Source organism: Kryptolebias marmoratus, linkage group LG14 (assembly GCF_001649575.2).
Source record: "Kryptolebias marmoratus isolate JLee-2015 linkage group LG14, ASM164957v2, whole genome shotgun sequence".
Taxonomy (NCBI): Eukaryota; Metazoa; Chordata; class Actinopteri; order Cyprinodontiformes; family Rivulidae; genus Kryptolebias; species Kryptolebias marmoratus.
In genome coordinates, this window is record NC_051443.1 from 8,532,019 (window position 1) to 8,550,375 (window position 18,357).

Here is an 18,357-nt window from a genome sequence, read left to right on the forward strand (position 1 = left end):
AGTTTTGTAGCTATTGATGTAACATTTGGTGTGGTAGTAGATGAGACTGATCCCCATCTTATACTCTGAGGACTATCTGATCACCAAAATCTGTGTTTAAAACTTTGCCATTAACTGTTGAATCAGTTCTGATTGTCTGTTAGTGAAATATCTCTTCTGGGCTTTAATTCAACATCAAATATTAAACATTGGCTCTTTTACTTGGAAACTCTGACACACTTGATTTTCACCTTATAGTTAAAGTCATGACTTTCACAATAAAAGCAGAGCTTAAACTTCAATAATACTGTCACAGTTTTTGGTGTTTTGTCCTTTGTTTGATGTTCGTTGTAGTTCTTGTTTTGCTTTAACTGTCTTTTTGGTTTCTGTGTTAATGTCTTGTCACTGTTCACCTCCCCAGTGTTTTTCCAGTCCTGTCTGCCACGCCCACCTCACCTGCTTCTCGTCTTGTCTACAGCTGTAACCAATTACCCATTTCTCCCTCAGCCTTTATAACCGGTCTCTGTCTCTTCATTCTTCATTCGGTCATTCGTCTTGTCACCTCGCTTGATGTCTTGTTACCTTGCCACTGTTTTGTGTTTTTGTTATTATTGGTTTTACTTTTTTGCTGCCACGTCAGCTTTTGTTTTGGTTAGTGTTTACTTTAATAAATTAGATTTTTGCACCTTATAATGATTAGTCTGCATTCCGGGTTCGCCTCCGTCTCCCCACCTTCTGACACAGAACTGAAAAAGCCTCTCTGATGAGAGGTGAAACATGGAAGTCCAGTTACCTTCTATTCAACAGTTGAGGTTTTTCAGCATGGTCATCTCAGCCTGTGTACACACTCATAATGGTCACTTAAAGTTTAGGCTTCATAGACTGTAGCCTTGTTTTGGTAGTAGATAAGTTAGGTTTGCTTATAATTCTTAACAGAAAAAAAAGCTTTTTGTAGCATAGAAAAGAAAATAACTCACTTTTAATGTTTAAAAAGAAGCCGTTTAAGAAGTCAGAGTGAGGTGATTGAGTGGAAGCAGAGTCACTGTAAGACAGAGACTGAAACTGCAGACAGATTACCAGCAGGTTTGGCTTTAGATTGTACTTTAGGTTCACAGACTTATTTTAGGATAGATCATGATGACTCCAATAGACGGGTAAAAATTGTGTCAGATTTTTTTTTGGAGAGCGCTGAAATGCATATCATATTTAATTAAACACTAAACTCTAAGTCCTCAAGGTTTTTTGTTTTTTTTTAGGAAACTTCAGGTGTAGTACATTTTAAAATTTGTTATTGTTACAAAATGTTGACTTTTTACTGCAAGACCAATATTGAATTCTTGTCTACAAAAAACTGTCCATGGTTCTTTACTCAGAATGAAGTTGATCATCTCTTATGCACTTAATTAACCACCAGCCTCCTAACTGGCAGATGACTGCTCTTCCTCCTGAGTACACAAGGTTAAGAACATAGTTTAATCAGAAACAGCCCAGACGTTTCCTGTCAGGCTTTAACTAATCAATTCCTCTCTCAATTACTACAGTATATTTCTACTAACCTTCTTACACTGTCTTACATGATTTGTATCAAGTCTTAAAACCCTTCATAGCCACCTGTAATTCTTTTAGAGTGCAGGTGGTTAACACTTTCCCGGCGCCCTTAGTAATCTGTAAAGATCAAACATAATTAGTCTCTTTAGTTAAGATTGAAGGTTGGGTGAACCTTAGCCAGACTTGGAAACAACTGCATCTTTATACTGCAAAGAAGGTAAGAAAGGATTAGGAAAGCAGCCTATAAAACAGCCCATGGCAGAACCAATTAAAAAAAACTACCAATGTTGATATATCAGATGTGTATCAAATTATATATCAATTAAATAATCAAACATTATATTAAGAAATATTAATAAAAAAATGTTGGCATGACAGCTCCAACCCCTTATCCATTTTTGACATATGAAATTCAGCATATTTGCCACATTAAACAGATAAAGGAGACAGATATGGTTTTATCTTAGCTGCAATGGAGAGGTTAAGGTGGAAGATCTAGATTATCAAATGACATATGCCTTTTGAGCGCTATTGAACCATGCTTTTGTAGGGTTCTACAAAACACTTTACAGTGTGTTTGTTATGCTCCCATTTACTAGAAAAAAAATGAAGAAAATACCACTTCAAGACTAACACACGCAAGAAGCTTAGGGAATATCAAGGACTGAAAGAGAAAATAGAAAAGTTATGGAGACTCAAGGTCTCAGTAGTGCCAGTGGTCATTGGGACACTTAGGGCTGTGACCCCCAACCTATATGAGTGGCTCCAGTAAATTCAAGGAACAATCCTGAAGATCTCTGTTCAAAGTAGTGCAGTTTACAGAGCAGCTAAGATACTGTGTAGAACCCTGAAACTCAACAACATGACTTTGGTTAACTGCTCCTCCTCCAGTTTCTTCTCCTGGGTTGCAAATGCTACCAGGTTTTAGGAAACTGTAAATATTTCATCCTAACTGCATGTGTGAAACAGCTCACGTCTTTAAGAACTGAACCCTTTTTTCCTCAGGTGTAACTTTTTTAAAATACAGGTACTTTTTTTTTCTTCTCAAAATGCATGCAATAAACCTCCTTTTAAAATGGACAAGCTGTACCAGCACAAAGAAAGTTTGAGGCACACATCTCCCTTTCCGAGGGCTTTGTGAATTTTACTGGTGTGCAATCTTTGGTTTGCTCATGTTTAACAGCCACAAAAGCTGCACCGTTGTGTGATGCATCAGGCTGACAAAGTGTAAATTGTATTTTTGTTAGATAGTAATTCATTAGACACATCTTTTCAACCTTTTGCCTCAAAATCCCTTTCAGTTATTTTTCTTATCCTGAACTTTCAAACAATCCTGCCTATAGCACAGAGATGGTACTTTTTGTATTGTGATTTGTAATGATCTTTTTTGTACTCAAGCTGTCTTGTGATCTTTTTAAAACTTTGTATTGTTTGAGCTCATTGTAACATTTATTTTGTAGGAACCCTCTGCAGAGCAGCATCAGACAAGTGTTTGTCTACACCATGCCAAAATGGAGCCACTTGTGTGGACACCGAGGATGACTACGCCTGTATCTGTGCCAGAGATGGTGTGCATTACATGGGGAAAAGATGTGATGAACTTTATGATGCCTGCTTCTTTGCCCCATGTGAAGACTGCACCAGCATTCCTGGTACGACAGAATACCATTGTATTTGCCCAGATGGATTTATGGGTGACAACTGCACAGAGGAAATAGATGAGTGTCTGAGCAACCCTTGCTTTGAGCCTCGTTCTCTGTGTGTAGACCAAATAAATGGGTACTTCTGCAGGTGCTCTGCTGGGTATGGAGGTCATGACTGCAGGACACATGTGACTGACTGCATTGATGAACCCTGCAAGAACAATGGCAGCTGTGCCTTACAACCAGATGGTTTTGAATGCCTCTGTGAGCCGGGTTTCTCAGGAAAGACCTGTGAAGAAGATGTGGATGAGTGTTTATCAGAACCTTGTCAGAATGGTGCTATTTGTGTAAACGGGGTAGCAGAGTTCTTTTGTTTCTGTGTGCCTGGTTTTCAGGGTTTCAACTGTGAAATCGACATTAACGAGTGTGCTTCACAGCCCTGTGAGAACAATGCAACCTGCATCAATGAAAAGGATCACTATGAGTGTGAGTGCCTGGAAGGCTTTACAGGTAAGGCCAAAAGTCCAAACAAGAATATATTAGAAAAAAAAACATTTCTGACCTGATTTTATCATTTATAGCCCACTAGTTTATTGGTAGGTTGCAAGGATCCCAATTGAGACCATTGACCACATAATACAATACTAAACCTTGTGTCCCCACCTGTTCTTGTTGTTGGGAATTGAAGCCAGCAGGACCTGGGGTACAGGTGCTGCCATGTTCTGTTTTTGGAACCAGAGTCTGTGCATCAAGGATGTGGGGCTTGAAGTCCTACCTACGACTTTACACACAATCATGGTGTTACATTACCTTTCTTCTAAGCTTGAAGAAACTAATTATGGCTAAACCTTTTTTTAAATATATCTGAACAAAGAACTATGTGAACCAGCAAGAGTAAAGCCTGAAAGAAATTACTGAGTTATATTTTTATTTTTAATAAGAAAAATCTCCTGTTTGTTTACATGGAGGAGTGGGACTTAAAACTTGCACTGGGAACACTGGTTCCCTTCTGTCTCCAACTTCTGGGATCCCGTATAAGGTCCAGTATTTTGGTCAATGGTTGAAAGCAGCAGTCTTTAGTAGATAGGCCATGGTATACTACCAGTAACACAACTAGTGCTGCCTAGCACCTTCTTTTGGCCAGCTGCGCATAATTACTAGTCTGTTGTATATAGTGCCTTTTCTAGTCTTTCTGATTTCTCAAAGTGCTTTTACAGTCAAGTCATGCTCATGCTTGGAGTTTAGTGTCTTGCCCAAGGACACTTTAGCATATGGTGAAGGAAGCTGGGATTGAACCACCAGCTCTATGATTGTCAGCCAATCACTAATCACTGAGCCACAACCACCCTTCTATGTTCATATTTACTTACAAAAACATGATCAATCGTTTGATCACGATTTGACAATTTCAGTCACATGCTTTATTAATATCATTTACTCCCGGTAATTTTTAATTAAATTCTAGCTATTCTTCATCACCTGCTACTGTAGGAGTGAACTGTCAAACTGAATTGGATGAGTGTGAGTCAAACCCCTGCCAGAACGGAGCCACCTGCCTTGATTTAATTGGCATGTACTCTTGTGAGTGTTTGCCTGGATTCGACAGCACCAACTGTGAGGTGGATGTCGACGAGTGTGCCAGTGAGCCCTGTCAGAATGATGCATCCTGCCGTGACATGGTGAACAGGTAAGCAAGTCTGTTTAGACAAATGGTTGTGAAAATGTTAAAGACAGGAGATTTCTTTTTAGCTTGTGCTGCACATATGTCAGGCAATCATTGGCTGAACTAAATGTTATCAGTTTGTGCCTCTACTGTTATTCATTTATCTATTTATTTGAATAAGAATGACATAGTTGGTCATGTAACAAGTATTTCTGTAGGGTACAGTGCATTGCAAACATATTCACCCCCTTGCCTTACAACCTAAAATGTAAGTTAGTTTTTAATTTGGATAAAAGTAATATTTCTCCAAGAACATGTCAGATTAATAAAGGTAAATTGGGGAAGAAAATTGTTTTAAATCATTCTAAAAAAAAAATTAACACTTAAAAGTGGTGTGTGCATATGTAGTCACTGCCTTTGTTTTTAAGCTCCAGCCATTACCACCAGAGGTCTTCTAACACTTTGATTGCTCACCTGATCTACAACTATTAAATGAAAAAGTCTACACATCCTTGCCAATATATCAGGTTTTATGATGTCAAAAAACAAAACTATAATAATTTTTTTCAAAAAGCATTTCACCTTTAATGTGACTGTATAATTCAACAGGAAAAATTTGTCGCTGGGAGATATATATATATATATATATATATATATATATATATATATATATATATACAGTATATACAAAAAAAAATCATCAAATAAGCTTGTTTCTAAACTTGAACTTGGTGATATTTGCCCACTTTTGGCTAAAATGGTTCAAATCTGTCAGATTGCAGGGGGATATTTTGAGAAAAGGGCTACCCCAAAGTAAGTGACTGCATGATGGTCAGAGACAAAGTGGTGGAGAAGTAAAGATCAAAACTGGGTAAGGAGGGCATTCATTGGAGAATGTACCCAAGAGGCCAGAGATAACCGTGATGGGGCTGTGAAGCTCTTCTGGAGAGATGGGAGCTGGACTTCATTAAGAGTGGCCTAGAAGAAGTAATTGCACAAAAGAAGGGCAGATGGCAGCAGAAAATCTCTGGTTTGATTTAAAGATTGGTGTACATAAGCATTCAACTTAAAGGAGCAATGGTACAGTGTCATGTACAATTGGCAACAATTCCTGAGACTTTCCGCTGTAGTTTGTGCAAAAGGTGGCTCAACAAAGCATTGATTTTAGAGAGTAAAATATGCATGCACCACTTTTCAGTTTTAGAATTTTTTAAAACAAGTTTTTTTTTCACCATTTAACTTTAATAATTTGAAATATTGCATGTAGAAATGTTATTTATAATCAAATTTAAACATGTAATGAAATTCCTTGTTTAAAGCCAACAGAACAGAAAGATCACCTAGAAGGTGAATAGTTTAGCAACCCAGTGTTAAGGCTAGATTACCCTTGCCTCTTTTATATTAATTGGCCAAACCACAAAAACAGGTCTGCTGAAAAAAAAAAAAATCTCAAGCAGTAACATCAAATATTCTTTTAGTAATCCACCACTCCTATTCTTGTTTATCTGTGGTGTATAGAAATCAAAACATTTAGATTAGTTTATATGAAATATGCATAATTTGTACATAATTTAAAAAATAAATAAAAAGGTATATTTATACTTTGTTTGCACCTTTATATATATATATATATTTCTTTTACAGCTACAAATGTGACTGCAGTAATACAGGATTTGAGGGGGACAACTGTGAAGTGGATATTTCTGAGTGTGCCTCTGATCCTTGCCAGCATGGTGCCACATGTTTAGAAGGAGTCAAAGGATATGCATGTTTGTGTTGGCCAGGTACTGAGCAACCCTGCTGTACTTTCTGTCCAAACACAAGCCCAAGGCTGGAGAACGTAAGCAAATGGAGAAATGTACATGACAAAACCATATTCCTGACCAGCCCCAACCTCAAAATCCAAATATGGCTGCCTCAAGAATGAAAAGTGGTGATAGCTACAGTAATAAATGTTTTGTTTTATTTCTGTCAGTTTGTATTTCATGAAATAAGTCACACACATAGTCCCGTGGTATATTTGTAAGGAAACATAGTGTTAGCTTGTTTGAATATATAGAACGTAAAACATATTTTATCAGCTTGTATTGCAAATAAGCTAGCTTGGTTACTGAGCACAACAATGAGTTAATCTTGGTGGTTGCAGCTGGAACATGGTTAAGTTAAATGTGATGTTATTTTTGAACTTGAGTTCTGGTTTCTTTGTTTTTACAATGCCTAATCTGTAATGTGCCATTTATTGAGTATTTTTAACGGCAGATACAGTTAGATTTTGCCTTCTTTCTCTAGGTTATGAAGGACCCAACTGTGAAATGGATATAGATGAGTGTGCTGAAAAGCCCTGTGAGAATGATGGGGAGTGTTTTGAGCGCTCAGATCTATCTCCCTGGGAGTTGGACTGGGAGCTTAGCTTTGCAGACGCAGCTGGATATGTCTGCCAGTGTCAGCCAGGTTTTGCAGGTGGGTAAAGTGACATTAATCAACCAGAAAATAATCTTACACATTTTAAATACTGGCACACCTCCGATTTGTTTTGGCCCACAGGAGAGAACTGCTCTGTAAACATTGATGAATGTGAATCTGAACCCTGTCATAATGGAGGCACTTGTGAGGATAAGATCAGTGGTTACATCTGTGCATGCCCTGTTGGCTTTTTGGGTAAGTTTTCCAATCTATAATACACAGACTTATACTAAAAAATGCTTCATGATAAGTACTTTTATGTTTGCTTATAAATGAATAATGGTAAAACTAAATGATCTTGTATAGTAAGAACTAAAAAAAGAATATTTGAAATTATTTTCTCACTGTTACTATTGTATAAAATGTAATAATGAGTCTAATCTTTCTTCAGGTAAACTGTGTGAATTGGACATTAATGAATGTGAGAGTGAGCCCTGTCAAAATGGTGGCTTGTGTGAAGATGGCAGAGCATCCTACACTTGTCATTGTCCTGAACCTCAGCCAGGTGAACTTCCTTGGGGAGGTCGTCACTGTGATGTTAAACTGTATGGATGTGTAGGCCATAAATGTCAAAACGGAGCAACCTGCCTTCCAAATCTAGAGGATGGAAAGCATGGGCATGCATGCTTGTGTCCTCATGGCTTCTATGATGCACAGTGCTCCACAACAACAACATTTTCTTTGTCCACTCCTGGATTTATTCACATTCAAGTTGCTCTAAAAGAACGAACTCGCAGGGAGGTTGAGCACCACGCTCACCAAGGTCTCGGGGTACAGCTTCGCTTCCGAACAACAATGCCCAAAATGTTGCTCTTCTACAGAGGTGATATGGATAACTATCTCCTTCTGGAGATTGTTAAGGGTGGTCTTCATGCAAAAGCCTTTTCTGAAGAGTCTGAAATGGATGTAACATTTCCAGGGCTGGTTAGCGACGGAGAATGGAGAGATATTCATGTGCTTTTGGATACCAACAGTCTTGTCTTGACTCTGAAAGGCCCGGGCTGTCAAGGGCATGGGTGCACAGTTAAAGATGGTAGTGCTGAAGAACCTCCATTCCAATCCTCTAAAGCCTTTACAGATGTTTATATAGGTGGAGCACCAAATGAACTTTTGCAGCTCTCAATAAGTGGAACAGGATTTATTGGATGTATTGAAGACCTTATAATTGACTCCAAATACATCCTACCCCAAATGCTTCCAGGGGATCAACGTTATGATTTAGGATGTAGTAAGAATGAATGGTGTAAGCCTGACCCTTGCAACGGGCATGGACACTGTGTAGACCTCTGGACCACCTACCAATGTGACTGCTACCGTCCCTTCTATGGTGAAAGCTGCTCTGAAGGTAAGCACCATCCCAACAAGTGAATCAAATCACCATTCAAACAAGCATATCCTGGCTGGTCATGATTTTTATGTAGTTCAATGCTATTATTATTTATATCCATGCTTTTCTCCTGTACTTTAATATTTGATTAGAGTACCAGTAGGACTCTGCTATATGAGCCTAATATCAGTATTGGTGACACTGAACTTGTTAATTGTCACTGACCTTTTAGCCAAAAAGGATAACATTAGCCAATCAAAGTGGCCAATATAAATCTGATGCCTTCTAAATGTATATATAAATACAGATATGAATATAGATGTGTAAGTATAAATTCTCTTTTGTGTGCTATCTGTTGGTATGTCAGTCATCCCCACAGCATGATGCTACCACCACCATGCTTCAGTGTGGGATTGTGTGTATGATGAAGGGTGTTGCACTACATAAAGTTTTGTTCTCGATGGCCAAAAAGTAAAGTTATATAATTATATAATATGATCACAGCAACCTTGGGTTTCATCTAATTTAGCACCTCATCGCCATCTTCCTTCATCCTTAACAAAACTCATTTTATATGTGTGGGTGTTTCTTAAGTTATTTGCCCACTCAAACAGTACTCCTACTCTGACTTTCCTTTTTCCAAGTCATGAATCATGAGACTCCCTAGATGAGCCTCAATTTTTGAATCTATCCATACCCTCATCCTGTCTTGCTTAACTCTGTAAATTTTCATTGTTGCAGCAGGATTTCTGCCAGTGAATTTCCACTTAATTTACAGAACTTGATTTTATGGTATTATAACTGGACTGCATTAAACTTTAAGTAACTGAATTTAAATCTGAATGTGACTGTTTTGAACTGAATTGGACTGTAAATGAAAAGTAAATTAACCTTTAAGTTATTTGTCAGTTTAACTACACATATAAGCTGAATTAAATGTAAAAAAGAATTGAATGACAATCATTTATTTTGAATAATCTTGTTTTAATATTTTTTGTGTGTCTTTGAACAGAATTCCTATCATGGACTTACAGTCATGAGGACACAATGAGTTTTAGTGTCTACAATGTAGGACAGAGCCATGGAAGCAACTTCAATGTTTCTTTCTTCCTGAGGTCATTAAAGCCAGACGGACTGCTGTTCCAGTTGAGGAGACCCACTGTAGGAGCTGAGGGAGAGGTCTACTTCTCAGTCTACCTAAGTATGGGTAGAGTTTTTGTCAGCTCTCTGCCTAATGGCACCCCACTGATAGCTCCAATTTTTGTGACCACTGGAGATAAGCAGTTTCTTTTTATGGAAGTCAAACATGGACATGTGATTGTTGATCATGCAGGCCTTAACTATGGCATAGGTGAGATCCCTGAAGTGACTGTCAGCAGTGGTGATCAGGCTTATGTTGGAGGACTTCCAAGAAATTGGGACTCGGATAAGTGGGGGGGACATTTCAAAGGTTGCCTCCAGGATCTTCGTTTGGACTTGATGCATTTGGATCTGGATGGCTGGAGTAACTCAAACAAAAAAGTCTATTTATCAAGTAATGCTAAAAATGTGAAGGAAGGCTGTATCAGTGACAATACATGTAAGGTAAGAAATACTAATCTTGTGGGGATTTGGGTTTTTTCCTGTGTTTTGGTTTTGTTTCATTCTTATTTAGTTTGCTGGTTTGTGTTAAGTTTCTGTCTCGTTTCGTGTTTTCACTTTCTCCTCCCTCCTCAGTCTATCTCTCTCTGTCTCCCTGCCACGCCCACCTACACCTGTCCAAGTTTGGTAATCATGTCACCTGTTCCCACTTACCTGATTATCCTCAGTATTTTAAAACCCGGTCAATTCTGTCAATACTCCGCTGGTCCATTGTTGTTGTTTTGCTTATTGTCTCGCCGTCATTCCTGGTTCTGCTGCTCCGTGCTGTATTTTCTGTTTATCCTTTTGTTTTGCTGCCATGTCAGCTTTTTGTTTTCGTCTATTCTTTAGTGTAATAAATTAGTTTTCTTTTATTATGAGTCTGCATTCAGGGTTCGTCTCCATCATCCCCACGACACATGACAGATCTTCTATCTTTTTCAAGGAGACTTCTTACCTGAAATGGAGAGAGATCTCTTATATGAGCGGTACCAAAACAATCCAACAACAAAGTGGATTGCTGTTTTCTTGAAACAACTCCCATCTCAAAAATTTCATAGCGGTTTATGTAAAAACTATTTTACCTTTAAATCAACATCAATTTTGCATTGCTTTGTTATTCCGGCAGAAGTTTTATGATATATTATTATATTCCATCCACTTCTGTCTTGGCCCTGCTCAGATGAGCTGTTAGTTCTTGTCAGTTCAGTCAGAATTAAATTCTGTTTCTCCCCTCTAAAAGTTAGCATTACCAGATAGTAATTGTTTATACCTGTTCCACACATCTCCTCTTCAAAAGATCTAAACTATTGCTTTAAAAACGATTTGCCAATACAGTTGACATTTAGAAAATTTAGCTTTTTACAGAGAACAAAATGTGTTTTGCATTGGGTTTTTTATTTGTCTTTTATGAATATTTGAATTATCTTGGGTTTTTTTTTTTTACAAACCAGTTAATCAATCAATCCCCATGCTTTTCTTTACAGATCAACCCTTGTCAAAATGGAGGACATTGCATCATTACATTCAATGATTTTACTTGCTCTTGTCTGGAGCAGTACACGGGAAAGACCTGCGAAACACGTATGTGGTGTGTTAGTGATCCTTGTGTCAATGGCGGCCACTGTGTGGATCTTCCCGATGGATATGAATGTAAGAAATCAAGATTGTTATTTAAGGTTTTCAGCAACAGGAATGTTTCTCATTAATGGCAAGAAATGCCATGCTTAGTTGGTATGTTTGTAATCAATCTCAGGCAGCAAGGAGTATACATACAGCACATAGAATCTGACTGGTGCCTTGTGTAAATCCTGAGTTGAAGTATGATTAACAGCAGAGTAAAAGCTGATGCAATCAATGATCTGTGAAAATCAATGCAAGGTCAATGTAAGACTAATTATTTGACAAAGGATATTCAATCTCTGCAACAATGATATTGATATTTCTCAATGTTTGTTCATAGGTTTGCACAATGCCACATTTGACAATAACCCTGTGCAGTACAGCACCGGAGGCTCTTTGATGGAACCCATCGCTTACATTTACATGGAGCTGCGGACTCAATCAGAGAATGCTGTGCTCCTAAGGGCCACCTCGAGCACTGACCTGCTGATAGTGGGTCTGGTGGATTTCTCAGTTTGGGTGGAGTTTCACAGTGGCAACAACGCTGAGACACTGACCTTTAAAGGGACTTTTCAAGTGGCCGATGGACGCTGGCACCGTGTGAACATTTCTATGGCTGATAAAAGGCAAAAAGCATCCCCTTGGATCATCTCTGTCGATGGAATCATAGATGCCAGCAGCAAGCCAAAGCGCACAGGAACTGTTGGTTTTCTCAACAGGAAGGGGGTCCTACTAACTGTTGCAGAGAGTTTTAAAGGCTGCCTGGGTGCAGTGAGGCTTGAAGGTACCTATATACCTTTCGCAGATGTGAGTAGAGCTCCACAGACCTCTCAGTTTCATTTAGTTGGAAGAACAAAGATTCACTTGGGCTGCTCCAGTGCCCCGGTTTGTGATTCAGATCCTTGTCTAAATGGAGCCATGTGTGAAGACCTCTTCAATAAATTTGGCTGTGTATGTCAAGCTGGTTGGGAGGGAGAGCAATGTGAGACAGACACTGACGATTGTGCGTCCCAGCCTTGTGTTCATGGGAGGTGTAAGGACTACTTGGCTGGTTTTGAGTGTCGTTGTGACCCTGGTTATGCTGGCATGCACTGCGATGAGGATATCAATGAGTGTGAGCATCATGCTTGTGAACACGGAGGGACCTGTCAGGACGGACCCAACATGTACACCTGTGTATGTCCAAAGGACTACAGGGGCCCTCGTTGCCAGTGAGTGCTCACTTCATCAGTTCTTTGAATAGGCTGTGCATAAATATGGATGACAAGACAGCTCCAAACAAGTGTTGGCAAAGAAAAACTTCAGTGAGTTGCAAAAGTACCCCAGCCCCTTCAAAGTCAATACTATTTTGTCCTTTCTTTGAGGCAAAACTGCTCCAGACCCTTCAAGTTGGATCCCCACAGTGTGATGCTACCACTACCATGCTTCACTGTGGGGATGGTGTTCTAATGAAAGTTGGCTGTTTTATTTATTTATTTATTTATTGACCAGACATGACGTTGTCCTTAATGGCCAAAAGGTTATATTTTAGACTCATTTGATCCCAGCCTTTTGTTCCACGTGTTTAAGAAAGAAATTCCAAACAACCTCACTTAATTTTTTTAAGCATTGCCTTTTGCTTTGCCGCTCTTCCGCTCTGCAGTGTTCAGCTTATAAGTGTCCTATGGGCAGATATTCCCGTCTCTGCAGAATACTTTTGCAACTTACTATAAACCTAAAAAGGAGCACTCTCATTTTGCTGGTCCTACTTGCTTTGGCACCATTATGTACAATTACTACAAGTAACTCCTGACAACTATGAGTAATTTTTGTCTTTGAAGTAATAAGTACAATACACAGGACAGACTATAGGAATATGACTAGATTACTAGCATTACTACAAACTTTTGTTGCAGAAATAATTAAAAGTCATATTTTCTCATATTGTTTCACTTTTGTACCATAGGAAAAAAAACAGATGTTGCGTCATCCATCTTTACATACAGTTGTCTTGGTGGTTGTTTGAGCAAGTGGTGTTTTTGTAGATTTACCACAACACTTGCAGAGCAACACATAAACCGTTCTAAAAACTTTTCCATTAGGTGGGAATATCCTCCAATACAGTGTGACAAAGACGTCCAGTGTGCGAATGATGGAGTCTGCCATGACGGGCTGTGGGGAGCTAACTGTACATGCATGCCAGGTTTCACAGGCAGCAGGTAAAATCACTTTTTTAACTATAAATTTTACCCTATTTATATCAAGCAAGTCTTAGTACTTTATTTCTGTCGATTTTATTGTCAGTCTGTGCCATGTATCAGCAGATTTGTGCAGTAGTAATTACAAATTTGTGTTAGAGAACATAATCAAGTTAAAAATAAAACTGATACAGGTGTGTAAATGTCTTTTACCTCAAATTCTCTACGGCAACTGTAGCAATAATGATTAGAGAGCAGGTTTTTATTTGGGGGGGGGGGATTTGTAGGCCAGAGTCCATATAATGTAGCGGCAATGAAGAATTTATAAATGTTTAACTACAAAGTTGGGTTTACTGTGAGGATTTGGATTTTTGTGTTTTCTGTTTTGTTTTCTTTATTGTTTTGTTGCGGTTTTTAGTTAGTGTTTCAGTTTGTTTTTTTTCCTGTTTGAGCTCAGTATTCACCCCTCCTCCGTCACTCTTTTGCCCTCCTTGCCACGCCCATCTCCACCTGTCTGTCATTATCCCCGCTCACCTGTTTCCACTTACCTCGTCACCCTCAGTATTCAAAAGCCCGGTCACTTCTCCCACAATCTGTTGGTTCATTGTTTGTTGTTTGCTCGTTGTCTGTTGCCACTCACTGTGCTTTGTTTTCTTGATGCTTTGCCTTGCCACGTACTTGGATTTTTTGTTATGTTTGAGTTGCTGCCACGTCAGCTTTTGTTTTACTTATTTTCTTTATTTAATAAATTAGTTTTTTCAGTTTAAATATGAGTCTGCATTCTGGGTTCGTTTCCATCTCGACCGAGCATGACATTTACAAATGAGAAAAAATTAGACAAGTTGTTTTTGATACAAACATGTTGGTGTCTTTTGCACCAAATTTACTACATTAGTGTGTATGTATGAGTTTTTTGATTGTAATGTGTGTAACAAAATTTGTGATTTTTCCAGTAATGCCTTCATACCTCTTTCTTTTTACTTTTTGTTGTGAATTGGTGAAGTATAATTAAAATAAACCTAACCAAATTAGCTCCTTTAGGTTTTTTCAACTGAGACAAATTTGTCAGTGAAGTTTCTGCCAGTTTCATCTTAACATAAGTGAATCAAAATTTGTTTTGCATCTTGTGTTAATTTTTTTTTTAAATTTGCTTTGTATTTTCAGATCACCCTGTAAAACACAACTTGGTGCAATAACAAATGCTTGGTTTTATAGTTGTCTTTTATATGCCTACAAGTCAGTTTGTCTCACTGTTTCTCTCATTAAGTGGGCAAACAGATTAATTGAAGGGACACATGCTCACGAAGAAGACAAAAATGTGTGAGAATGCTAAACGAATGCTGAAATGTGGGTGTCTGTGTGTGGTTGGTTGGTTAGTGGGTGTGTGGAGATGTAAGTCATTAAATATTGGGTTTTAAGGCTTGTTTTAAAAGTTAGTTTGACATTACTGAAGGGACTTCAGTAAAATTTTCTGAAGTAATCACAGGATGTACATTCACAACTGATTAACATTTGGAGTCAATTCAGTTCAAGATGGCCACTACATCTTGACCTGACCTATTGACCTAAGCCAACACAAAAAGAAAGATATTGAGCTAATATTTTGTTGTAACTAAGAGTCGTTCACAAGACATATTTTAAGCACCCACAGACTGCACAATATCTCAAATTATTGAATGAGATCACACATAATGTTGTTTTCAAGGTTTGACCAAAATGGCTATAACTCCATAATTCTCAACATAAGATGATCTCTGGCAACATGAATTACTTTAAGGAATGTTAGGCCTTTAATTTAATTAAATGTTTTGAAATGAAGTCTAAAATATCTTGACATATTTCTTTCTTGCAGGTGTGAAAAGGAGACTGATGAATGTGAGTCCAACCCTTGTCAGAACGGGGGATCCTGTTTGGATCGCTACAACATGTTTTTCTGTGAATGCCCACTTGGCTACAGTGGTCCAACCTGTGATAGTAATGTATGTACAGTTGGCTTTTTAAAATATAATTTCATTTCAACAAATGCTTAACGATTTATTACCATAGTTTGAACTAAGAGAGAGAGAGAGAGAGAAAGGGGAGCTTTCTGTGACTAACTTTCTTGTGTTTAGAACAAAAGTAAAAATCTAAAATTTGATGCTCATTAACATATAAAAAAACCTTTAAGAACAGCAAAGGAAGACTGAAACATTTCAAGAATAATTAAACAGTAATGAGCATCTGATGGGATCCCTTCAACAGCAGCCACTGGGACAGGAGGAGAGGCATTTGGCTGGACTGTCTCAACTACAGAAACAGGTCGAGGAGGATTGGCATCCTTTGGGACCAGCCTGGAAACAGAAACAGGGGGAGAAGGTTTTCTGGGACTGTTTTGAGGACAGGAAAAGGATCTGGTGGAGGGGAGTTGGCCTCAATCCTCATGACAACTACAGGAATAGGGTGAGAATTGTCTGATAGGACCCCTTGACAGCTTAAGCTGACAGAGACAAGTCTGCTCTGATGACACAAGTTGGAACAGAACCTTCTAGACCCCAGGTGTCAGAGCTGGTGGAGACAGACCCTTATGAAACTCCTAGATGTCAGGAACAGGTTCAGATGGAGCTGTGTCAGGTGGGACCCTCTGGACAGCAGGAGCTAGGCCAGATGGGTCAGCTCCAACCCTCTCAACAGCAGGGACAGGCAGAGGTGTCAGGTGCAGGAACCAGGAGAGAAGCATCCAGTGGGACACTCTCAATATCTGAAGCTGATAGTCCATGGGCCAGATCATTTTTTGGGTGACATCTCAGGGTGACAAAGCCTAATGATAATTTAAAAAAAGACTTGTGTTGGTCAGAGAAACTCCAAACATGGCTTCATTAAAACCAAGAGGGTCCCCTTTAAGATGGTACCAAACACTGTATTATAGACCTTTGACAAATGTCCATACCATGAGCCTACACCAGACATACACCAGGCTCAAAAAACAGAATTTATCCAAAGGGATTGTTAACTTCATGAGCTGATAACTATGACTAAACTACCACTTTGGAAGGGCTATCATACCAAAATATTATCTAGGGACATGTATCTTTTTTAAAAATATCATTAGGCTTTGCCACCTTGAGATGGAACAAACTGTGAAATTATGGCATCTGGTCCATGGACTGTGACAGAGGTGGGTGAGCCATAATCCTCAACGATAAGAAAAGATTTTGGTGGAAGCAGTTTGACCATGAACCCTTTAGAAACAGGAACAAAGTTTGATGGCATTGACTGAGACTGATACGAATTGACCTTCTTTTGTCTTTATTAGACTGATATGTGAAAGAAAACCCCAGTTAGATAGGTAAATAGTGACTCCTTAAGGTCACCATGGTAACTGCAGCAGGTGTCGCTCACTGTCATATTGAAAGTTATGAGAAACTAAGTCAAACTGAAATTTTTACATACACCTCAAATTGCATCTTATACAGCCCAAGCCAATAGTGAATACTGTTGAATCCACAAGATGTTAACATCTTTACTTTCCTAGTAAAAGAAATGTGGCCCCAATGTTTTTTTTAAAAAAGGGTCAGTTTGGTTCTTCTCTTAAGATGAACATAAAGTTTTGTACTGATTTTAACACAAAAAAGTAAGCAACACTTTCATTACAAAATCGGAAACTGGCCGAAGACTATAATACTTAAAATGTGATTTGACCAAAATGCTACAAGCTGTATGAACACTGAACAGTTTGGAGATGGGACAATGTCTTGTGACTTGTTTAAAGTTAAAGTAATTTTTCCAGTTAGAACTATGATAAAGTATTTAGCACAAAGTTTTCAAATGATCTAAAGTGGTGTCCAGTTCTACAGGGAAACAGTTTTGGGAAAAAGTTAATTATTAAAAAAAGAAGGTAGAAATACGAAAAGTCATGATGTTTAGCTAATTCAAATTTTATTTATTTATTTTTTTAATGCCTGACTATCTTTAGTCACATCTACCCTCTTCAAACCTTCACATTTAAGTTATATGGAACCATAAAATATAAATCCCAGCACTGAGGCACAGCATCTTGTTTTTGTGCGTTCACAGAAGCAAGCCTATAACGAGGGGATCCCCTGGCTGATGGTAACCGTGCCGCTGCTCTGCCTCTTCATCCTGATACTAACCATCTGTTTGACCTTCATGGTACTCACAGCGAGGAAGAAGCGCCAGTCGGAGGGGGCGTATAACCCCAGTGCTCAGGAAGTGGCTGGAGCCCGGCTGGAGATGGGCAGCATGCTGAAGGTCCCACCAGAGGAAAGACTCATCTGACTCCAGCGTTATTAAAGGAAATGGACGTGGACGTGGCTTCCAATCAATAATTCCAAAAACCGCACTGTCTGCCTGTCACAGTGGGGTCTGGTGGGACTCACAACTGCAGTGGATTTGTTTTTTCTTGCTAAACTACCTGGTAAATATTCATCTGTAAATTGTATTATTTTATTTAACATGTAATATATTGTGTAATATATCTTTTTCCTCCCTGGGTGGGTCAGAGGCAGTATCTGTTAGGTGTAATAAACTCAAAAGGGATGTTGGATTGTAAGATAATACTGTAATATTGTAATGTATCTATTAAGATTTTGTCAACATCAAATTACCAATAAATGCAAGTACCCTATTGAGCTAACCATTCAGTTGTTTGTTGAATTTCTCTATTTTTTAATATATATTTTCTAAGGCAGTCAGGAAATTAACTTATAGAACAGGATGAGTCGGAGGGAGATGATCTGTTGTAGCGACCCCTAAAGGAAGCATCTGAAAGAAGACGCTTGGCCGACGGCTGTCAAGGTTGATAAAAAAAGATATTTT

General features: G+C 38.6%; 1 protein-coding gene across 1 annotated transcript in view; it reads left to right on the forward strand.

Moving 5' to 3' along the window:
- Positions 1-18,178, forward strand: part of crb2a (crumbs cell polarity complex component 2a) — a 29,797-nt gene extending 11,619 nt beyond the window's left edge. Inside the window, exons 2-13 of the mRNA XM_017434033.3 lie at positions 2,988-3,680; positions 4,662-4,857; positions 6,478-6,617; positions 7,123-7,293; positions 7,378-7,491; positions 7,688-8,641; positions 9,636-10,207; positions 11,230-11,395; positions 11,706-12,576; positions 13,447-13,563; positions 15,395-15,521; positions 17,596-18,178. Coding sequence (XP_017289522.1) covers positions 2,988-3,680; positions 4,662-4,857; positions 6,478-6,617; positions 7,123-7,293; positions 7,378-7,491; positions 7,688-8,641; positions 9,636-10,207; positions 11,230-11,395; positions 11,706-12,576; positions 13,447-13,563; positions 15,395-15,521; positions 17,596-17,817 — 4,343 coding nt within the window. The 3' untranslated portion in view covers positions 17,818-18,178. The remainder of the gene's footprint in view (positions 1-2,987; positions 3,681-4,661; positions 4,858-6,477; positions 6,618-7,122; positions 7,294-7,377; positions 7,492-7,687; positions 8,642-9,635; positions 10,208-11,229; positions 11,396-11,705; positions 12,577-13,446; positions 13,564-15,394; positions 15,522-17,595) is intronic.
- The last annotated feature ends 179 nt before the right edge of the window (positions 18,179-18,357 follow it).